Consider the following 25,017-nt stretch of genomic DNA (forward strand, 5'->3'; position numbering starts at 1 on the left):
CCTGCTCCTGGGGGCACGGATGGGCCTGCCTGACCACCAGCTCGTGGCCGGCCGGGCCCTACAGCGTCCTCTGGGGCACCACGGGCCTCCAGCAGTCTTAGGCCAACAGGGACCCACAGTCACCTGGGGGACAGACAGCTTAGCGACCTATCCTGCCACCAACCCAAGGCCAGCCTGACGGTGCCTGGAAGCACCAAGGACCTTCCAGCAGTCCAGGGCCAGCACAGATGCCCAGCGCCCGCGTGCAGGACAGAGCTGCTGGACAGCTCGGGGCCAGCCCGGAACCCCAGCCTGACCAAGAGGTGAGCACGGCTGGGAGGGGAGCGCGGGGGGGAATAAACACTGACAAACACGTGTTGCCTCCTGTCTTGTCTCTGCCTTTCGTTCCTGTTCCGCCCCTCCTTCTCTTACCTGCCTTCCCTGTCTTCCTTTCGTCCACCCCGCACTGTGACGCTCTGTGCCAGCCCACTGCCCACCAAATAAAACCCAACCCAACAGCAGTGACCCCACCTCTTTTCCAGCAGAATCCTTTATTTGCCCTTACTCCCCACACTCCTTGTGCAGAGCAGGCTCCAGCACTGTTGCTCACTTCTTCTTCAGGAGCTCCGTCATCTCTGGCACCGCCTGCAAACACCAGTGCCAGGGTAGCACGTGCTTCCCTTCTGGCACCAGCCTTCCCCCCAAAACTCCCCGTGTGCTGCAGCCACCCCCTCGGTTCCGCTCCCCACCCTCCCAGCCCTCATGCCCAGCACACCACTCCAGGGGCCGTGGGTCACCCCAGCTCACAGCACTCCCCACTTGTCTCCTCCTGAATAAAGCCTCTGAATTATTTAAGAGAGCTACATTTCCATTAGGTGGAAATAATGCATTCGTACAAAATTTATTAAGGAAATTGTCTACATGGTGTTTCTTCGGAATGTGACTCTGTCTCCGGCTTACGGAAAGGCCCGTGCTGGCCGTGGAGCCAGCGGGCACTAGTTCAGGAACGGCATTAAGTGCTGGCAGAGTTTCTGCCCACGCCTCTCCACAGAGTCACCACAAGCTCTGGCCAGTCACACGTGTGGGCGTACGCACACATGGGCCATCAGCATGTTGACATGGACTGCCTCTGTTTTCCCAGAGAGAACTGCAACTTCCTCGTGGGCATCAGTAATGCAGTAAGCCCGGGCAAAAATAGACACTCTGACTACTAACTCTGTTCTTCCATACTTAAAAATACATGTAAGCACCTCTCTGTGCACTTATTCCTCAAAAGGGTTATCTTCAGAATAGAGGCAGGCTGGCCGTGACATCCACCCAACACACATGACATGAAAACAACCAAACAACCCAAAGCAAACATCCTCACAGAGCTAGTGTTATTGAAAGTCATCCTGTGCATCTGCAAGTTTAGCCTCACCTGAAATAAGTCTGCCACTAGTCCGTAGTCAGCCACTTGGAAAATTGGAGCTTCTGGATCCTTGTTAATAGCAACAATGGTCTGCAAGCAACAGCAAAGTACGATGTGAATATATATGTGTGTGTGTACGTATATATATCTATGTACATGTATATACACATTGATTATCATCTAGGGTTGTGTTACAGTGATAGGCTTTATCCAGGGATCATGACGTAAATTCTCTACAGACTGGAGTATGTAACAAACATTTTTTTCTTTCCACCTCAAAAACAAACAAAACCAAAACCAAGCACTTCCCAAAAACTCCCTTCCCTGCTTCACTGCGTGTGACGGAGCTATCCTTCCCTATCGAACAGAAACTCGAAAAAAAAAATTATAAAAATTACCTGCAAGATCTAAGCCATACCACCACGGAAGTAACTCCTGAGGTTGCATTTAAAACAAGTAGATTAAGGCCATGCCTAGTCTCTGTACTTACTGGGGGACATATCCAGTTTGTTACACAGTGGAAAAATGCAAATTATCAAAATCCCAACACAACGGTCTAGAAAATGTCCTTCTTGGCTTTAACTCTGCCTTAGATCGTTCTGTACATGTCTGTGACAGCTTCCAGCAAAGTAAGCATGGATGTCCTCATCAGGATCTACAATAGGATGAGGAGCCCTCCATAAAGGAGGGAAAGGAAAAAAAATATATAAAAAAAAGACAACAGCTCATACGATGAACCCTAAACTGAGGGGAGGCTTAACCCACAGCACTCCGATACTGCTTTCCCACCAAAATACTGCCAGCATAAACTCTGATTCCAGGCGACCAGAACGCTCAGGACAGCTCTAACTCAGCCGCTATTCACCTGCCATTCCCAGGCAGCCAGTTCACATGTGTCTCCTTTCCTCCCTCCATGGAAATGTACGTGTCCTACAAAATTAATAGCTCAGTAGCATATGCCTAGTGGCAGTAATCAAAGATAAAAGTTTGCAAATCCTGTGGGTTTTAGGCCCACAGAAATGCTTTTTTCCTCACAAACCATTTGTATCTATTTGAAGCTGCTGCTGCCTTCCTGCCACCTCCTAAGCAACAACCTGCAGGTATTCCAGTAACGCTTCCTCCAAAACATTTTTCCCTGAAGTTTTATTGTTTTTATTTCAGTTACCCCACCCGTAAACGCAAGCCTCCATGGATAATTCTAATAAAGACTTCAACTCTGAGTGGCACTACCCCACCTTGCAGAAACTTTCACAGGGGCCTGAGGCCACAGGGGCTAATGCTGAGGACCAGCTGAGGCCAACACTTGGTGATACCTTGGGAGCTGCTGGCTCTGTCTTTACCACAAAAATTAACAAGCTGCTCGCAAAACTGTCTTAAGCTTCGGCTGGGCACCCTAGTCCTTCCTCTGTCTCCATTAGCTAAAGTAACCTTTTAGCGATGAGTTAGAGAACCAGATCTCACTAACTCAAGACTTTCCACGGTAAGAAGCAAAAGCATCACCTTGCTTGCAACAGAAATTTGCAAGTTAAATCTCTTAGAAAGTAAAGATCCTGTAACTGCCTCATGAGGGAATTAAAAATAAGTGAAGAAAGCAACAATAATTCTCCAGGTCTCCTCCAAAGCTGCATTTTCTGCCTTGCTGTGAAAGAACAAATAAATTATACATTTCACTTGGTAGAAAGCATCTGACTAATTTTGGAAAACGCACCCTGAAGTGTAGAAGTTCACAATGCCAGATACCTCACAGTGCTGCGGGAGGACAAGGGACACTCCAGAGAGCTCCTACGCCTGCATAATTCTTTGTAAGAATCTGGGATTTTAGTAACTACACCACCTACATGCTTTGGCAAAAAGGAAAGCAGAACACACTTCAAACACAAATAAGTAAAATTGAATTTTACAATACACACATTTGTTCACGCTAGAAAAACTACAATATATATGAGAAATGAAACTGCTAAGTACGCATCTTGTAAGGAGAGATGAAATTTGTCGATTTCCTGTAAAGAGCATCTCAAAATATCAAACATGGCATTGGAAAAGCCAAAAGCGCAGAGGTTTGGCCGTTGCAGTACAGGAATCTACTGCTGCTCAATATTTTTATATCAAAGAAAATTCTGGCACTTAAAATAACCGGTTCCCAGTATTGCTGGTCATCTGAATTGAGAGATAAGGCACAAGAGAAATACAAACAGGGCCAGATCAAGTTCTAAGCAGCTTTAAATACACAGTTCAGTGGGTGGCTGAAACTAATGCCACCCACCCATCTTTTCCCACACCCAAAACCACAGCTGGAGACTAAATGCCTCAGTACAAAGCGACTCTTAATCCTGTGGCCCATCAGCTACCAGTGGAGTCTGGAGGGAGGCGAGGGTGACCGTGGCAGTGCCACATCAGTGCTGCTCCCGCTGTCTGACAGTCCCTGTTGCTGATCTGTGAGTAGAAGAGACTACGGCAACGCCGCTCCACTAAGACCGGGGAGAATACACAGCTACAGACACTATTGTTCACGCCTCTTAACAGTGACCTTCATCCGCGCCCATCGCTCACCCCTGATTTCTTATTTTGGCCAGCTTTTCCCCACCAAATCGACTAATGCTAACACTGCTCGAGTTCCTGATTTTAGAAGATCGAGGTACCAAAAAGGGTGCTGTATCTCAAACCCTGCTTACATGATTCTCCCCAAAAAAATATTTAAATAATATATGCAAAAAAAAAGAACTAAACTGTAAAAAGCACAGATCATCCTGCCACACAGGCTGGCTCAAGAGGACCATTACCAGTCATAATAACTCATTAGTCTGTCATTGGTGAAACATCAGGATCTGCTTATAAAGTTTTGCAAACCTTTTCCTCAGTTTTATAAGCTATTCAAAGCTCTGGGTTTGGTTTCTGTCAGAAAGCCTACGTTCCTTCACTGGAAATAGAAGGGAAAAAAAATATATATCCTTTTTCTAAATCATTTGCAGTGAACCTGGCCAATCTAGTTTGTCATTTGACAGTATGATTCAGCAGGTAATTCTGCTGCTCTTTCCAAACACTGCACTGTTGACCAAACTGGTAAATCCCATTTCGGATTATTTGCTTTGGCAACTAATGAGTTAAACCTTTTAAAGTTTTACTGCCGTTTTATAATAGGTTTCCATTTGAATGGCTAAATGCAGGAATGTCAGAGACATCTTTTACTTTATGGAATAGTAAGTTCATAATTCAAATTGCACATTATTATGCATGAATTAATATGTCATGCTCTGAAATAAATGCAAATGGAACTATTGTATAGAATTCAGGCATGTGTTGTGCTTTCTCTTAAAAATAAGCAAAGTCAATTAGCTGCTTCTACTTACCACTTTGGTTTGTAGTGTAATGGTTTTTCTACTGCGTTAGATGTGTTGCCACAAGGCTTAGACGACTAGCATGTTTTGAAAAAGCAGGCAAACTGGCAATTTTAACATTTAAAATAAGAAAACTGACCAAAGTACTGATGTGAAATCATTCCTTTCCTCAGAAATCTCTTCTAGCACATGAATCTTTATTTACCTTGCTGTCCTTCATTCCAGCCAAGTGTTGGATTGCTCCAGAAATTCCCACAGCAATATAAAGTTCCTAGAAGAAAACAAAAATTTTTGGTACTCACAACATAGCTTCAGTAAGCTCGCACAAACCTTACTCAAAATCAATTACATGCAGTAGTTTTTACATTACGGTGGTTTTCAACATTAAAGGCAGCTGATGATTGGTTCCCTTCCCCACTTGGGGATGCAGTGTAACTGAAAAAGGAGAATCCCAAAGGAGCATCTGGCAAAGGCAGATGAGATGGGGGGGCAAAGGAAAAAAAAAAAAAAAGAAGTGGAAAAAAAAAAGGGGGGGAAAGAAAAAAAAAAAAGAAATCTGCATCAAGCACAAGATACTGCTCAGCCTGAGGACACAGCAATCTGTGTTACCCATGACTCTGGAGACTCCCAATGCAAATATTAAACAAGATAACCTACCAACGGATAATGCAGTTCCCTAAAGAGAAAACTTAGGCTTTTTTGTTTGAAGCCTCTAGGATCCTCTCAATAAGACAATACATATAAAGCTGAAATTCAGATGTTTAAACCTTTAAAAAGTTTCCCATAAGGCATAATAAAATATTTCAGATACTGAAGCGTGCTCATACACTATACACTCGTAACAATGGTTTCTCTTTATTTACTCCAAAACTCAGTATTCATATGCCCTAAAGCTTTTTCCACCCCATTCACTATCAACTCCTACACAAGAGAAGCAGTGTGCTCCCCAGGTAGGCAACAACACGCAGTAGATCTCTGGTGCTCCCAATCTAGCATCTCAGAGAAACTTGTATTCAAGAGAGATGAAAATTTATAGGCAAACAGACCTGTACTGACAGTTTTAATTAAGAGCAGAAAAGTACTTTTACCCCTCAAGCTGAAAGCCATACAGGCTATAATCCATCCAAAACCAAGAATACTTTGATCTCTGTGACAGTTTTCCTGCCAACCCAAGTCCAAGTAGCAGTCAAACCTGCCCCGATGAGCTCCTCAGTTTTACAGAAGAAAACAAAAAAAAAAAATCTACTTTTCACCAACTTATTCAGTAAGAAGAAACTATAATACACAAAGCTAATTAGCTTATCAAAACCAATTATGAGGTGGTATTTATACATGTTTAGAAAAAACACAAGCTCAAGAACTGACAGTTTCTCTTCTGAAAATACCAAGGTTAGTCCATATTTAAAAAAAATCTAATTCAAGAAAATTTTTTTTGTGGCCACGGAAGGTAAAAGGGTCAAAAAGTGTTATCCCTCCACAATCGAGGATGTGCATTACAGTTAAGAGGCTTTTAGCATAACAGAACAAAGCACAGCTGTGGAACAGGAAGACCTACCAAAGAGTCTGGCGAATAAAGGTGTTCAAACACAGAGAGCATGCTGACTGCTTTTTCCATACAGGCCTAAGAGTCATTTTATCAATTAAAGAAATTAAGATTATTGCTTTCTGATGTTTCTACAGCTACAGATTTCACCCATTACATTGTTCTTTAAATGAGAATAAAAAAAATTTATTATGCTTTTCTACAAAAGCTATCACCTATAAAAATTGAAGGGGAGGGAAAATGGAGCAGGAACAAAGTACTTGCTATTAAAAAGGCTTGCTTTGAAATTGAAACACAGAATCTAGTCAATGTATTTCCACACAAACACACAGCTGTTGAAGACACAGGGAAATTTCTTAGCCTCAATAGCTTTTTACTGAGTAGATTACCATTGGAGGTCAAACCATTTTAACCACAGCTGCAATGTAATATAATATGTCTATATAAGAACTCATGGTAAGAATGTAATATTTTAATTATACCAAATAAAAGAACAGATGTTACAGAAGAATTTCTAACATCATCTAGCCTTTAATACAAGCTCTTTTTAAAAACATATTACTGTAATGTGATTTTTTTTTTTAAAGCAATTCATTAAGTGCCAGTCATCTAGACTTCCAGACACTCTTACCAGTCTGTTTAACATTGTGAAGTTCAGTCTTTGGAAAGAGTCCAGCTAAGCAGGAGCCAGATGCCTACCTATATATGGTATTAAAAAATCTAGGAAAGACAAGGATGTTTCATTTGTAAATCACCAGGCTTGTCTAAAAAGCCTTTATTGTGCATCTAAGCCATGCCCTTCTAGGTTATGTGCTTTTGGCTCTCTGGCTGGCTGGTCCATTCAGCAGGCTGTAACCCAGTACATTACCCCAGCAACGTTCTCATACCAAGACCACACAGGACAACGTGTTTCTTTGCCAAGAGTTCCATACTGTAAAATAAATGTGACTGCTTAAATCTTAGTTTAAATCTATCAACAATTTAGTAGGAGGGACACGAAGGACCCACAAGGTCTGAATGGTAAAGATTCAAGACTGTTCAGTGCTCTCCAAGGAGAGAATTCAACTGGTCACCCAGAGAGGTCACGGGAGACTCAAGATATCCAGACCTCCTAAGATGTTTTTCAGGTAATACCTCTTTTGATGTTTTCGCTGAAATCATTAACTTCTATCATGGCTTTTGCTGAATCCTATCACTTCTACTGTGTTAGAGTTCAAAGTCACGCGCGAGGATGGACTGTAGCCCCAAGCTCTATGAAGTGAGTGAGAGAGGAAAGCAGCTTGGTACCACCAAGTAGCATCACTTCCAACTGCATTAAGTGACATGCCTTGTCACAGCAGAGAGGACAGGAAGCTCTGGAAGGACATCTCAGTTCTTCAGAGCACATCTACACACAGGACCCACGCCAACCACAAATCAGCACGAATGAATCAGAGTCTGGACTGCATCTCTCAGGTGCCGACAAAGATGGCTTCACACCAACTTCGAGTTCTTGCTTTTTGGATCGCTGGAAGCTGCTCTAATTACTGCCGTCAGGTGGCTGATCCACAGCCTACAATTACAAGCACTTACATCAAAATCCAGGACATGGAGTGGCATTTATCAACTCCCCGGTGCTTGCACATAGGCAAGTTTTCACAGAAGGGCTGCTGCCAGAGCTGCGCCACACGACAATGGCGTAGCAGGCGAGCACACAGCTTGCCTACCAAGGGGCTTACTGCACTGTCCGATACAAATGAAGTCCCAAAAGCAATTAAGGTTGAGGGAAGTGAAAGGTTTGGTAACAGAAGGGCATGGCAGCAGATTATACAATTGTCTTGTCTTGCTGCACCTTAATTTCACACAGGAAATAATCACTGTACATATGCCACAGCCATGCCACAAATCTTGGGTTTTTTCACGAAGTGGATAGCAGACATCAGCACAGGATAAGGGACACCAAAGAAGAGAGCTAACGGTAAGAAAGAGCAGAGTGGAGGAAATGCACAGCACGGCGAGTTGCACAGACCCAACAGCCTGAGAGCACGTGAAGCAGAGGGCAGGGAAGCACAAATCAGGAAGGACTTAAAGACGTGCTATTGCAGAAAGGGCTTGGTATGTCAGTAATGGGAACACATGAAGGTGAGAGCATCAGCACATAACATACCCATCAGGCTTCTCACAAGGGCTACAGCAGCAGCCAAAGCTGATTCTGCCTGTGAACTGGCACAAAGGCCAAGAGTGTTTTAATTCACCCTGGCACACAACATCCCCCATGAGACTCCAGCGGGAGCCAGGACTGACACAGATCTCAAAGTTTGTAAGCACAGATTTGCATCACAACCACTCTAAAAAGAAACAAAACTCTGGTGTTATCCTGTTCAAAGGCAAGATTCTAAAACAAGAATCTAACCTGTACTTTTTCTGATAAACATGACTGTGGTATGTACTGTAGAGAGCCATTATATGCTCATCATTAAAATAAAAACATCCCTTGACCAGTCCCTTAACTCTTATTTCTGCTTTAAGAGCACCAAACTTAGACATCAGCATCTACAGCAAGTCCACGAGACTTGGCATGCGTGAACCTGCACAACTGGCTCCAGAATCCGGAAGGCCAGCTCTACACCATCTGTATAAATGTCACAAGAGTGCTACATGGGAATGACTATAGTTACCAATATAACATTGCGGTTATTCTCCTGTGCTTACTGACTCTTCCAATTATTTATACAATAATTTGTGGCATATAAAGGTACTTTATTTTTACTTAGGAGAATATTTAAAAACACCTTAGGCTGCCTTGAGGCAGTTAAGGTATATTTGGGTAACAGAACCACAAGAACAGTTTTTAGTTGTGACTTACAGCGACTTTGAGCGCTGCTCTGAGAGACTGCTGTGCAGCCACAGGTGCAACACAGGAGAGGCACAGTTACTTTGCAAGCATGCCGTCAGCTACTATTGATTTTTATGCCCGTTTTTGAATTACGCTGAAAACCTTCAGTGTACATCACTTTATCATCCTACCAGTGGCATGCTTTTAAACAGTTTAATAAACCCCTTTGGCACACATACTCTTTTTCAAGGCAGCTCAAGACATTTTATTTTCTTTGCATGAGGGAAAGGAGAATGAAATTACAAAATCTTTGTAAAGAAAATTGCTTCATACAAGAGATTCCTTCCAATTACAAGCTATTAACCCAATAAAATATTTTCTGGCTTGAACCTAGTTCATATATATGATGTTGTATATCAAACAATTATCCAGTGTGTACTCCATTGACACAGCTGAGTACGTTCCATTCAAGAAGCACACATTACTAAGCTATATCCCACCTACAGCTTCTTTTTCACTTTAAGAACCTTTGATCAGCCAAGCTACGTAATTACTCCTAAGCGTGGTTAGGGTGGCTGCCGGAGTGCAGGGCCATATAGCAATTTTTTTTTCTCTCTCTAGGGAAAAGCACATCAATTGCTTTCAGCTAAATGCACTCACATATGAATATTTTAGTACAATTTAATGTTTCTGCACCAACCCCAAAGGAGCAGAGCATCAATTTGTGAACACAGTTTCCTCGGAGTTAAAAGCTACACTGGATAATGTAGGATGAAAGGGGTTGTCAATCCTTAGCTTTTTAGCAAGTCAGAGAAAGGTAGTCTGTAAATTCAGTCCCAGCTGCATACAAACAGCTCTCTAAAGTTTGCCACTATAAAGCTACTTTTCAACAATAGCAAATTATCAGAGGAGATATTCCAAAAACAATTTCCCAAGCACGGTCAATGTTCCCATCACTATTCCCATCTGCTAGCTACCTAACAGCCTCAACCATTTGTACAATGAAATATGCACCTGCTGGTCTGTTAAAACCCACAAACACAACGTACAAATAACAGGTTCCTACGCAGAAGCTAGCCGAAGGCAGGAGAAATTGATCTGCCGTGTGTCTGAATACAGAAACTTTAGTATCTCGATATTCTCTTGTACATGTAATAAATCAGAAATGAAGGTCTCACCATTGGAGTAGAACATTTTTAAAGCGAGTACAACCAAGACGACAGGAGCAACACTTTGCACGAAGCTAAGGGAATTAGTTCATTTTGTTGTTAGTAATTTTAGGTAAGAGCCTGAGAACAAAAAGGAACAGAAATACTTGAATAAAACACACTTTGTTTTGCTTTCCCTACACCTTCCCACAAGATAGTAAATGGAAACAAAACAAATATCTGAGCAAACAAACAATCCCTAAGAAAGTAACTGAAAGCAACACTGAGGAAGAGTTAATATCCACTTATTACACAATGAAACCACAAGTCACTCATGCATTTTACAGAAAACAAAATCAGGCTAGGTGAAGTATTTGATTGCGCTGCCACGAAATACAAAGAAATACTAAATATAGGAATAATGTAAATATTGTGACATTGTCTTTCTCTCTTCCTGTTACTCCCAAAGCAACAAGATGACTACTTAGTGATAAAAAGCCACTCACTGCGGCGGAACAGGCTGCCTAGTAAGATACCAGGGCATATACAAGCTCAGAAAGCATCTCATTCTCTTCTAAAAGCAGAGAAGCGACACAAATCCCACTGCTCTGTAAGACAATTCTGCACCTTCATGTATCTCTCTGCCAGAATATGCTTCCTTGTCATTCAGCTTTCCTTTTCCTGTCTCTAATTTCACCCCACCCTGGCATTTTCTACTTAACACCTTGGTGGTTCCTGTTCTTCCATAGCTTTGGTGCCTTTCAGTTGAACCACCATCTCGCTCTTCACCTCAGCTGAAGCAGCACCTCTTTTAACATGTCACTTTTTCCCCCCCTCACTGTTACTGTCAATAGTTGTAAATCTGCCTCCCTTCTGAAGTTCCTGAAATGCATTACACCCAGAGACACCCTCTAGTATCGAATCAAAGCTTAAGCACTGCAGCTAAGCAGGTCTGATCATACTGGAACTACACTGAATTCCCATCTGCCTTCCCCACCTGAGGGTCCTGAGCACATGCAGTATCCAAACGCATCTGCCTTCTGTGCAAACATATCACATTTCTATCTAACCCAGCGCAAATTATTACTACACATCACACACTGCCTATCTTCTGCCTCCCTGAGTCTTCCACCTCAGCTTCTTGTCACCATTCAGTATTCTCTGCCCAGTGTTCAAAGTTACAAGACAGCGACAACCGAACTCCTAAAAAAACCCCAAGTTCTGCCTGGCTGCACCACCCCTCCTGGATGGACCCCCTGTACTGTACCCTCCTCAAGAAGTAAACCTTGCAATAAAGTCTGAGATAGTGAAAGTGAGGCTTTCTAGCCACCGACAGCTAACCCTGGATGGGTATCTCAAGCCCTACAGTTGGGAAAATACTGATCTGGCCACATCTTCTCTATTGCCAGCTAGGAAAACCTATAAAGAAAGCTAAAGCACTTAGAGAACTGGACCCTGAAAGAATACAGGCTTCAGCAGAGAAAAACAAATTTTAAAAAAGTAAACATTTAAACTCCAAAGAGATCAAACTAGAGGGATGCCTTCTAGAAGGCAGCGGCTTTCTGGAAAAAAAGCCATGCCACTGAGGTTTTGTTTGGTTTTGGTGGGGGAAGCAGTTGAGAGCAAGATCATCCCAATACAACCTAAGGGAGAATATAATTAAGTTATAACACCAGGAGAACTTGAGAGACCATGGGAACAATTTGGGTGTCCAAACATAGGCACCTCGTGACATTGCAGACAGTGTAGGGTTTCCCACCTGAATCACTGATGCTGCTGCAGAAGGAACCGTCAGGTCCCACGTGGTAACTGCCAGCCCCGTGAATGTACTTTTTATACCCCAGATGGCTGAAAGGGTATCAGCTGCCTATCTGTGCGTCCCTTCCTCGCATACCTGGACCGCAAAGGTCACGGTTCAGAAATCAGCAGAAGCTACTTAAGGCTTCTAGCAGTTGCCTTCCTTTTCCCCCATTAGAAATGTTACGAGATGTCGCTCATTACACCTTGGGTGAGGAAAACTGAACTAATAAATGAAGCATTTGTGTTCCATTTCTAAAAAGTTCTAAATAACTGAAAACCATTATTTACCTTCTTTCTTCTCCCTCCTTTTGTTTTTGCTTCTTTCTCTTGGGAACAACATAGAAACAACTAGAGAGATTTTTACAGTGAATATTAATGCCCCTATTTGGAATTTTTTAATCGAAAAATAGCAGCTAACGCTGGGTGCTGGTGGGAGGCTTGATTTGTGCAGGAAATTTAGTATTTTCTAACTTGATATACTTAACTAATACTTAACAGTAGGCACTCAGGAGAAGGATGTTTTTAACTCAAACCAACTAATTTTAACATTCTCATATGGGCTTTTTTCTTAAATAGGAACTACACACAGTGCTTAATCTGAGAAATTAATTTCATTTTTATGCAGAACACCTGCATATAAGAAATACTGGAAAACTATTGCCTTCTAATTAAAAAAAATATACTCCAAAAATGGTTGTCACTGATTATAGAGATTGAATATACTGAATTACTTTTTTTAATTAGGAAAGTAACATTTTGTATTTTAATATATGCACTTATCCCTAAAAATTTCCTTCCTTCCATCTCATCAAATAATACAAATAAACCTTCTCTTTCGTAAGACAGAATGCTCAAACAGGAGCTGCAAGCAAAAACTTGCTAACAAAAATAATACACCAAGCGTTAACAACTGGAATAACATTAGACAGAAGAAAATTTACCAAAAATCCAGTAAAAAACCACAACAAAATGCATAAATTCCAACATGAACAAAAGCTCAAAGTTTAGAGATCTGAGGCGATTCTGGAACTCTATGTGCGCTGTATAGAACTAATTCTCAAACAGAAGGAAGGTAAAATTAGTACACATTTACTAACTGCTTTCTTTCATCACTTAGGCAAAGCAGACTACAATTGTTGCTCAACTGCCAGTTTGTTCATGTATTAATACATTTCAGATAAGGCACTGTGGCTGTGAGGTCCTCATGTCTTGCAACGCCCATCTGAGCTGCACTCTAAAGAAAGCAGTCATGGAATTATTGAAGGACCAGTGACGAAAATTACCCTTCCTTCACCAAGTCCACAAAGGCACAAGGGAAGAAATAAGCAGAGCTCTCAGATTATTACCTCCTAACTCAAAGATCAGCACAGCACACTCCCCAGCAGTCATACACAAAGCAGCAGTAGAAGCACCTCCTCTCTTCCTGAGCTCTTCTCTCGCTGTAGTCTCAAAAATGACCCAATTCCAGAGTGCTTTAAAAACAATGCATTCCACTCCTCCACCGAGACCAGGCAAGAGACTATTAATAGAAGATTAAGAGCATACGGTAAGATACTTTCCCATCAGAAACTAACAGCTGCACAGATGAGCAAGTATGTCTCAAACTCCAGCAGTTTCTTGTATCCAAGATTCTTCCCCTGCTTAAAACCTACATGCCCAGGAGGGCACACACCACGTCAAATGGAGTTCAAAACGAAACGCACAATTCGGGTCCCAGCTAATACTAACTAACCAAGGTGCAACACACTGCTTTGCAATTTTCCAGAGATCAGGAGCTCATCCCTCAGAGTAAGAGAAAGCAGTCATCTTCTAAAAGATTGTTAAAATAACCAGCGTCATCCTGATCTGATCATGAAAGTTCAGCTCTACGCCTTCTCTAAGTGAATTGTATCCTCCACTGCACAGAACAATTTTCTAGCTAAAGTACCAAAAAGATGCTGAAGGGGAATTAGGAATGTGAAGTTGAGAATCTGCAGCTTTAAACTGCCTCATATTTAAGATCCTTATCTAGCACGTTGAAAAATTAATTCCTCTAAGTCAGCAAATCTGAGGCCTTAGTATCAATTCAACCTGCACTTTCATTACAATTAACATAAAATATTTGCTATACATCTAAGTCAATACATGCTGTCCTTGCATATATTTTAAGATCTGGAAGAAATATTCGAACAATTTAAAAGGAGAGACGTATAATCCTCAGTACTCTGGTATTAACTCGCTGCTTAATAAATGTTTGTTAACAAGGGAAATGAAAGAAAAATGCATTAACCTGCTGACAAAAAGATGTAGCACCATGCAACTGTGGCAGCTAGGATTGTTTACTGACATAAATGTCAAACAATCATTAGTCCTGACTGACTAATGGCTATTTTAACAACCCTCTAGAAGATGACAATGGCAACACTGATGTGATCTATGATGTGGCTGTAAGTTCTTATGATACACATGATTCTATGTTGCCATGAGCCATGTGTATCTTCTTCAAAACTTGGCCCTTTTTGTTTCGACACAAGTGTTTATATGCCCTTGACTCCAGAAAGAATGTTCATTGTTGAGCCTTGAGACACAGAAACCAGAGCTGAGCTGTCTTCAAAGTGGCATTTTCCAGTTCATTAATGGATATTTGGGTAGTGAAGAACTAAGAATGGTCACTCTCATCTCATACACTTTCAAAATACAGTTAAGTGACACTCAGCTTACTCTCTGGTTTTTACATGTTTGCGTAAGCAACAACCAATTAAAGACTGCCACCTTATGACAATCAACTACCTTTTTTGGAACTTGCAATCTCCGTAAAACACATTCTACAATTCTATGTTGCAGTTGCATTTACTGAATTAGTGTTAATATCATTGCTATCAGGAATTTGGAAGAATGCAATATGCAACCAGATGGACCTTAAGTCTTATCAACAGGTTTATTTATCAGAAGCTGGTTTTTGTAGCAGTTGGTTATCACATAGATTTACAGATTAACCAGCAGTGTGCCTAGAAATAGCTCCACTTAGCCCTACAGGGCTATCATCCGAAGGCCTCTGATGAGGACTCAAAAAGAAAAAAAAAAAAAAGGAGACACAAAAAAAAGCAACAAGCATCCTCATCTACATTTCACGACAGAAGAACTCTGAAGCACAAAGCATGTTGCTTAAGAAAATCCAGCAGGCAGAACTGACAATAGACTCCAAGAATCGTAAGCTTCTATCTTGGATAACTTCAAGCACTGCTCTGTCCTGCTGGACCTTTTACTGGAAGAATAATAGTCGTGGTTTGAAGTTCTCAAATTTGCAGCTCTTAATGGTACAAAGCCAAAACATTTCAGAACCTATCAAGGCTTCGAGGACACGTACAGCTTTTTAGTATTATTTAAATTATTGAGATTTAGTAAATGCAGCAGCTGAAATATGACAAGGTTCTCTACTAAGTTACAGCTCACTCTCCCTTTCCGGTCTCATTAAACCACTAACAAATAAGAAGTTGCTCTGGTGCCTTCTGTTGCCACAACCACTCAAAAAGAACTGCTTACTGAAAGACTAAATGTTTACTTGATTATGTTGCTCTAAGTGTACATCTGACAGACTGCTATACCTGCCCACGTTCCTAGTCACAGTTCCCTACTCATGTCCATGATCATCGCATCTCAGTACACACCAATGCACATTTTACCCCACATGGAGATGAGCTGCATTTGTACCTTCTTATTTACAAATGCTCAAGTGTGCTTAATCTGTCTACAATTTTCCCCAGGTCATAAGGAACAACGAAAGTAGTCTCAGACTTTTACATGACAGAAAGGCCCCTATCTAGATTGAAAAAGACAGAGGGATCCTGCAATATCAAGACAAATAGCAGAAAAGATGTGCAGCAGGTTATTTCTCAACGTTAAGCCACGCACTAGAGAATGCCCTCCATGCTATCTTATTCTACAGAAGCCAAGCTGTAGATTATTTAAGCTTCCTGTACTCATCTCTTACAAAAATTTTGCCGAGAATATGCAATAATGCAGTTGCAATTACCAAAACTCAAAAAAAAATCACCTGTAAAAAAATCCAAAAAACACAGTTCCCAGAGGTCAAGCCACGTATCAACATAATTTCAAGCTTATGTTGGCAATGACATCTTTTAGCATATTGATGACAGCTGTTAGAAAACTAAAAAAGGCTCAGCAGAGGCAACTACAAAAAAATCCTGACCGCAAAACCCCTGATGAAATCGTCTGCAGCACATTTCCACTTGACACAAAGTGGAGAGTGACATCACAGCTTGCTGCTTAGTTTTGCAAATGCACGGTTAAGTGACAGTATCACAATGGGCACACTAAGATTTTCCCATTAGGCTCAGTGTTAAGACTATGGAGGAAAACGCCTGCTAGAAAACATCATGGCTCTTTTATGAACAATATTTCCATACTTACTGGTGCTACTATTTTGCCCGTCTGTCCAACTTGCATGTCATTAGGAACAAAGCCAGCATCAACAGCTGCACGGGAAGCTCCAACTAGTTGAAAGAAAATATTTTCAGTGTTTTCTTTTAAAATATTAGCGAGCCAAATTTCTATCACCATAAAAGCACACGGATTTTACTGAAGAGCCCCACAGTCTAAAGGCACATATTTAAAAAATTCCCTCTTAAAAGCTCTTATAGTAATCCCTCTCTCTACCACTGGCTGCAACTTCCAAATACGAAGCACTAATGCACTTCATAAGCAACAGGAAATCCTTACTCCCAGCACCAAAGGGCCATATATTTAAAACCGAGGATTTCAGTCTGGCATACTTCCATTATTTTCTCTTGTTGCTTCGTCAAAAGAGGATTTTCCCATAAACGTCTTCCTATAATGTTCCTCCTAGTCTGAACAGAATGCATGTGCCATCGTACATTGCTGTGGAGCTCAAAAGTCAGGCATAGTCAAGAAAATGTCAACTTGAAAATGTCACATGGACATTTAGTTAGTGAAGTCAACAATTTGGAAAAAAAGCTATTCATATAAAACTCTAAATTTCTTATTACATGTGAAATCTAAAGCTAATGTAGTTATAAGTGTTAATACAAACAGTTCCTTCTCCCCAACCCTTATTCAAACATTTTGCTGAAACACTGCACATGGTCAGTTTTCTCCTGTTAACACGAAACGCATGGTAAAAAGACGGTCAATTCAACAACTGTGAAAATGATTCTGTAAAAAAGTAGTATATAAGCATGTATGAAGAAAATATCAGCTCTTCAAAGTGAGCTAAGACCATTTTTAATCTATACAGCTTCACTTTGTGATCTTGTACTCTGGAGATATGAGGATGGGGAATACTACAGTTTAGTATTTTGCTTTATACAAGGGCATTTAAACACACAGTTGACTACAAGGACAAGACAAAACTTAAGATTACTCAAGATAAACATTATTTTTATGTGACCTTTTCAAACACATTAGTCAGAATTAAAAAAAAAAAAAAAAGTTTACCTGCAGCATGCAATTGATCTGCTTCCCATTCATTTAAAAAAAAAAAATGAAAATGAAAGCTCTTCAAGCCTCTCCCTTAAAAGAACAAAAAAAAAAACCCAGCATGTTTTAAGAGGTTTTTTGGTTGCCTACATAAGCTTTCTGTAGGAGTATTTGCATAGGCACAAATATATGCTTACACGGGGTATTTTTTGATATATTATTAAGTAGTATTTAATACTTGGAGATTTAGCTTTTGTCTTTGTGATTAATACAAGTATTTTAAATGTATAAACCAACACCACTGTCTAGTTTACCTCCTGCATACCGACCATCAAGGCAATTTTCTAAATTCAGAGAAACAAGATTTTTTATTTTTTTTTTTTACTAATTTGTGCTCCCTCTGCTGGCTTTAGGTACAAAACTCTGTAGTGGAATCATTTTTTAGCTGTAGGCATACATGTAAAAATCACAGTCCATCATTTTATACCTAAAGAGCAGAATTTTAAAACCATTAAAGTCATTACATAGTAATGGTTTACTGCCTGTAACAATTAGCAATAATTTAAAAAATGACAGATCTTGATGTAAAAAAAAAAAAATAAATTTCACATTGCCATAAGTTTAATGGGACTCAAATATGACAGTGTTTTTAAAAAGCCAGCCTCCTAGCATGTTAAACTCATATTTTGCCTCTTCCCAAAACATACACATTGGGTGCATTCCCACTGGCTCCTATTCCATATTTCAGAATTACATCATAACGTATTTTCTTAATGTGTCACATTATAGTGTTCTGCTATAGACATTATTTAATCAAGATGTACAATTACTTAAATGCAGCACAACTCAGTTTCAACATTATCTACTTACCACCCGACACAACCACTTTTGCACTAGTAAGCTCTGGTCGATCGCTTTTTGTTAACTTCTGCTCAATCCATTCTGACAGACCAACAGGCGGTGGAGGGGTTACTGCATTCATCAGATGAAGAAAAACATCCACAAGAGAAGAGATAAAGTATGTGTTCTCAACCTTTTAAATTCGAGCTTAAAGCAAAAGATAATTCTATAACCAATTCTACCACAAGCTTTTCAGCTGTTGCTCTGAGTTACAAGCCTCTTTCATCATGTTTAGGTAACCTATAGTACCAGCTGCACTAAAACGAAGGTCTGTCGTGCAAGTAATACACTGACATCACCCCAGCACAGCAAGTGCTGTTCTTATTCAGACAGGCAGACAAGCCATATAAGTAGTGCCATGTCAATGCAATATACTCAAGTATCACGCAGCATTTGTTTCCCAACATCCGCAGATGTTAAGAAATGCAGGATGGTTCAGGGGCAGGTACTAAGCCACCCAGCAAATTAGGAGGCCTGGGACACAAACAAGCAGCATGTTACTAATGATTATTGCCTCTGCTGGATTTACAGCACAGCCATAAAACGGCCAGCAGTGACAAAGAGATGATCAAACACCGGAACAGGTTGCCCAGATGGGCTGTGAAGCGCCTTTCTGGGCAGATACTCAAAGCCCGACTGGACATAGTCCTGGGCAACCTGCTCCAGGGCAACTGGATCAGATGATCTTAAGAGGTCCTTCCCAACCTCAACTATTTTGTGATTCTGTTACTGGGGTATCTCTATTATCAAAGCTATACTGGCTTCATTAAAAAATAATTTAAGCTGATTTAGTTAAAACTGATCTAGAACAACTACTGAGTGTTCTCAGATCAATTTAAACTTATTTAGCTAGACACTGTAACGATCTAAATCAACTGAAATACAACCAATTAAACCAAAACTGTGGAGAGCCAAACACTTCTGCTTCATCCTGCTTTGAAAACCAATCATGCTATTAGAACAGCTGTAACTTTAAATAGGAAAAGGTTTCAAGATTGTGGTGGCAGAGGTTTAAGCAGCGAGTGAAACAGGGACAGATTTCAGCACAGATTATCTCCGTTTCTGGTCCAAAAAAAAAAAAAAAGTAACAACTGAGCAAATAATTCGTATCTTCCCTTAGCAGATATCCCTAAAAAGCACAAGCACCTGTACCAAAAGCATAAAGCTAAGATTATGACAACCAGTTTGCTTTGACAAACACTTCTGCAATAACACCATGCAGTGAGCAAAACTAACTTGTATTACATGAAATGAAAAAATATCAAATACTCACATTTTTCTAAACTGGCACTGCCACCACTTGCTGGTGCAGCCTCAAAAGAAGTTCCCCGTACAGTAAATATTTTAATCGCTTCATCACACTGCACAGTGCAAAGAATATTTCCTAAACAAACAAACAACAACAAAAAATCACATTATATTTTTAAGATTATCAGACATACTGTGCTTTTTTAAAAAAAACAAATAGATACCAGAAACATATTAGCAGTTCTACTAGAGTAAGATGACTAAAACTTGAGACCTAGGTACATAATAAACGCAAATTACAAATACTTTAATCTCTTTTTAGCTCCATGTTTCTGAACTACAGTAACACATTCTCTCTTTTTAAAGGAGACAGACAATCAATCTCTTATGAAGGAGCTTTTAAACTTCAGAAGGGGGAAAAAAAACAACTTTGAAAGCGTCATTCTTAAACAAGAAGAGTATCTATAATTCAAAGTAGGTCTTTTAGCCCGTTGTATGAATTCATCAGAAGACAATGAGGGCTGAATTAAGCATCTGAGGGATGGTGCTTTTCTCAACAATATATAATATGAGGTATTTGCTTCACACTGGAGCCTGCAGGGAACATTAAGAGAGAAAAAAGCTGCAACACCAGCTATTCGTAAACAAAGTCATCTTGAAATAGTGAATTACTGCGTAACTTAAAAGTGCCACGCAAAACAGCACTCCGGTCATGTAACTCAGAATGTAGCGCCATGTGGGTATACATGGTAAAAACCTTGTGCAGTAAAATTAAGAAACACAAGCTAATGAGCTCACATCCAAATTAAGATACTGTGTCAGACAAGCATCGGAGAAACAAGACTGAAAAAAGAATTTCAAATTAACTAAACTAAATATTACAATAATTAGTTCCAGTCTTCGTAATTGGGAAAAATAACCCTGTGGTATCTTAAATCAGAACTAATGCTAGTCATATTAAAGCCAGACAATTAACTTAATGCCTCACGTTTTACAGAATCTGATCAGAAGTGTATTAACAAAGAAATGCAGTAGGTACAAAGGAGATTACCAAATTCTATCACTGTCATAGACCTGGTTTCTAACTGATAGCACTCAAGTTGCTGGGATTATTTGTTTTCTCACACATGGAGCATTGAGTCCATCCTGAGGCTTCATTTTTACGAACCACAGCAATCCAGACCGTAGAGTGAAAATTCCTATCATATTCCAAGTTTCTAACACCAGGATAGAAAATTTGTCAGTGTTGGGTCCTTTACTGCACAAGTACCATGTATCTTTTGTGATCACCCACCTGCATAGATAGTTCTCACAAAGGTGTCTGGTGATTTAATTGCAATAATGTCAGAAACAGGGGCAACATCAAGTTTGCCAGCCACTCGGGGAATAAGATTCTAGAAGTTAAAGATGAAAAGTCAGCAAAATAAATGCAAAGTAAAACACATGGTTAGTAAAAGAACGCCTGCTGTCATGATTTTTACTTCATATGATGCTATCTGTAAGCAAAGGCACACACAACTAAGATTTTTGTTGGGCTACTCATGTAGCTTTAGCAGCCAAATAAAATCTCATTATTGTAATAACATTAGATATTTTATGAGACTTACAGTAAGTAAACCCCTAATTCAATACCTTAAATTAGGAGTCTTATTTGCTTCAACAGTTTAAAACTGAATATAGATGCAATTTACTCAGAAAATTGACAATTATGGATCACTGAGCTCTTAGCACTTCAAGGAAAAAAAAAACAAAAAAACCCCCCACACTTTGGAAGCTAGTTACCAGAGACAGCAGGAAAAAAAACCCCTGCACTCCTCCCCAAAAGTATAAAAAAAAAACAATAAATTTTTTTAAAATATATATATACTCTTGCTCTGAAACTGACCCTAGAAAATTACTTAGCACCTCTAGGAATAGGGAAGACAACTAAAAAAGCAACATAAATCATGAAGAAATTAATGGCAGCAAGAGTTTTGCTATCTTGTCTCCCTCCTAATCTAGTACAACACAAAAGGCCCAGTTCCAAGATCTTTACTCACATTAGGTACTCAGAAACGGAAGCGTAAGCTTTAAAGCAAAAGCTATTAACTTTTACTAAGACACTGCATACCAAAAAGAAAAAGATAAAGAAAATAAATAAAAACCCAAGACTTGAGGTATGTAAAGATTTCTCTCAGTAAAACGACAAGTATATGGATTGATATTGACTGGAAGTGAAAGCACTCGGAAGGCTGATGTGATTACTCACCCCACATCAGCAAGATTTCTGAAGTACCCTTTTTCTCTAGTTTAGCTGCACACCACAACGCTGACTAGTTAGAGGCAAGGCTCTCTGCATACTTTGAAACTTCACTCCTTAAAGTTTTGAAAATTTCTATTTTTATTAAAAAACATCTTGGCTAGGACTTGAATCTGTATTATTTATATCTATTTACAGATACTTCAATTCATATGACTTATATCACAGATGCAACTCCCTCCCTCCAAAAAAAATACTGCTTCCAATAGGCCTGCACACTTTCATTTCAACACGCAAACCATACCTTTTTTTTATCTGCAATTTACTGTCCTTTTCTTTAAAATTTGCATAATGCTTAATCTATTTTGTGTTATTGTACATTTTGCCGTCTGTACATAGAACTAGCTGGTTACCACTAAACATTTCTTCTCCGCTGTTCCTTTGTCCAAGTCAGCCCATAATAAGACGCGGACATGAATCAGTGCTTCTAACTAATGACCTCTTAAGCCTACTACTGTAATGTTTTTTGAAAACTCAAAACAGTCCATGGCTTACCTCTCAGGCATTCGATTCACGCTCTTACGTAAAACACTGTTGTTCTCGCTCTCTTTCTACAAGAAACTTTCAATGCACTTTGATTTACTTACCTTCCCAAAGGCAGATGCTCCAGCACAAATGTGGGTATAATTAAATTTTTTGTGAGTTTCCACAATCAAGGGAGTCAGTTCCTCTGAGGATAAAAATATATTGCTCAAAATTTACACACTATCTTATTTTCAGTAGCAAATATAGATACTGTTTCTTTTGTCAATAGGCAAGAACAACTCTCACCTGCTAGAAATCCCTTGTATACATCATGCTGAGCCACTAGAACTTTTGCAACTCCCTGCACTTTGCTGAGTTCTTGCGCTACCTATGATTACAAATGAATTATTATTAGTTTGCATTATAACGCACACTGCAAACAACCAGCAAGAGAGAGTCTCTGCTGCAGCGTTCACAGCCTATACATGAGTTAAAACTGGAACACAAATGTGAGTTTCAAAATCAGAACAAACCTGACAGAATAAAACATAGATCTTCTGCTTTACAGCATAATGTCTTACAGGGCAATGGAAATGAGTTTTGTGAATAAGAAAAACATAAAGCAAATCAAACATAGGAAAGCTTGCCTCCTGTACAGAATTATACAGTGATCTCATGATTTATTACAACAGCCGATAACAATCACACTTGAGGATTATTGCTGGTATTCTGACAGAATCATCAAGAAACCAATCCCACTTTCTTTTAAATTGGTCAACGTCTACCACACAAGCATACGATGCGAGTACAAATGTTATGATCTTTGTCCAAATTTTAGGAGCAATCCTTTGTTTGCAGCTGACTTTTTGCCTGCTGATGTGTATTTTCAATTCTGTATTTATGCATTTTTTCCTTTAAATTTGCAGAAGTGAAGTTTAAATGATAAAAGGGTTGTTGCAGATCAGAGAGAATAGGACTGACAGCAGTGTCTGGAGACCACATGCGTCGCTCCAGAACTGGCATGATTTTATTGAGTTTGCTGAGTATCAGTTTACTCTCAAAAATTAACAAGAGGAAATAAACAAAAATTCCATAATGGCTGCTACAGAGTATCTATATGAGTAACCGGCTCTTCTGTCCTGTCAATATAGTCCCTTACAAAGAAACTTAAACTCCCAAATCTTTGGTTTTGGTAAATTACTTTTTCCCAGCATGACATACATTGTCATCTAGACACCACATACTTAGTATTAAAAAACAAACAAAACAATCTCAATCATTTTTCTACTAAGCAAGTGCCAAAGAATGAGGAAACTCAAGACATACCAGGAAATTTTTTTTTTTTTCTTGATGCAGATACGTATTTGCTTCCAGGTCTCTACCCAGAACACCTGGATCTCAGTTTAGAATAGCCAATTTGTAAATTAGTTGCCATAAGTATGCCTGTATGAGACAGTACATACTGTTTTCAGAATAAAAATTAATAAGGAATGGCCTAGTATGAAAAATACTAGGCATAATTATTTGTACTTCATGCTGAAATAGAAATTTCACTAATGCACTAACTACTGTCTCCAGACTTAGCACATAAAAATTAACAATGTAACAGCTAACATACAGAAAACTGTCTAAATGTGAGCTATACAATACAGTCAGGAAGCACTAATGTCAGAATTTTGGGTTGCAAACACTCTCACTGTGTTACTAGTAGCCGACTAGCCAAAGCAACATGCTCAGAAGCTCTATTTGTCCCTGTGACGTTTCATTTCTGATAGTTACATTTGAACACGCAGAAGCTTCTTTCCACGTTCTTAGCACTGCAGTATTTGTCTTTAAAACTTTACAGGGGAAATACTCTTTTAAAAGTTATTTATCCTTTAGTCCTACAAAAATTTGCTTGCTTAAGCTTGTAACAACTGATATTGATATTGTCCTTGAGAAGTGAAATCTATACCCATATTTTCACTTCAGGGGAGAAGCCGTTCAAGTGCAGGACAGTTTCAGCAGATTAGCAATTCCTAGCACAGTTTCTCTTCACTACATACTATTTTTCCAGCTGACCAAGATGCTACCAAGTACTGTTTCACTGCATTCATTATTTCAATCATATCAAAATAACATTTTCCTACCTTGTCACAGCTGGTACCAGCAACTAAACAAGAAACTTCACCTCCAAGTTGTTTTGCTGCAGTGATAGCATTTAATGTGACGGGTGTAAGAGTCTCATTGTTGTGTTCTGCTATGACTAACGTACTCTGAAACCTTCGAAGCACCGATGCCTTTAAAGAAAGAGAGAAAGAGGAATTTGATACTTAGTATTTAAGTAAAAAAACTGTTCCTAAGAGTATCCAATGCTTTACAGAAAGCTATCACTTAAAACAACTGCAAAACACTGCTTTCAGAGAAAATAGGCTAAACCTAGATAATTTTTATTAAGTAGAATAAATAAAAAAGGTACGAGCTTGCTTGACTTCAGCCTATCTATAATATGCCATGTTTAAACTAAAATCTCCACAGCAAAATACTGAACAATATAAAGAAAAACGTTTTAATACATTACACTCAAGCTGGGTTGATTAACTTGACTAAGTATCTTAAAGAGTAAAGATTACACCAGTAAGACTAAGACAAAGAAATC

The 25,017-nt window shown here is 39.6% G+C and overlaps 1 protein-coding gene across 1 annotated transcript; it reads right to left on the reverse strand.

Annotated features, from left to right (window-relative positions):
* Positions 1-585: 585 nt before the first annotated feature.
* Positions 586-24,658, reverse strand: ETFA (electron-transfer-flavoprotein, alpha polypeptide; the record flags this gene model as incomplete). Its single annotated transcript, XM_009866971.1, has 11 exons — positions 586-624; positions 1,400-1,480; positions 4,931-4,996; positions 16,442-16,524; positions 17,486-17,560; positions 18,338-18,439; positions 19,641-19,751; positions 20,910-21,009; positions 22,502-22,584; positions 22,686-22,767; positions 24,509-24,658. Coding segments are annotated over 11 exons (972 nt in total), but the record flags the coding sequence as incomplete, so codon positions are not given.
* Positions 24,659-25,017: the final 359 nt, after the last annotated feature.

This window comes from Apaloderma vittatum, unplaced genomic scaffold (genome assembly GCF_000703405.1).
Source record: "Apaloderma vittatum isolate BGI_N311 unplaced genomic scaffold, ASM70340v1 scaffold2073, whole genome shotgun sequence".
Classification (NCBI taxonomy): Eukaryota; Metazoa; Chordata; class Aves; order Trogoniformes; family Trogonidae; genus Apaloderma; species Apaloderma vittatum.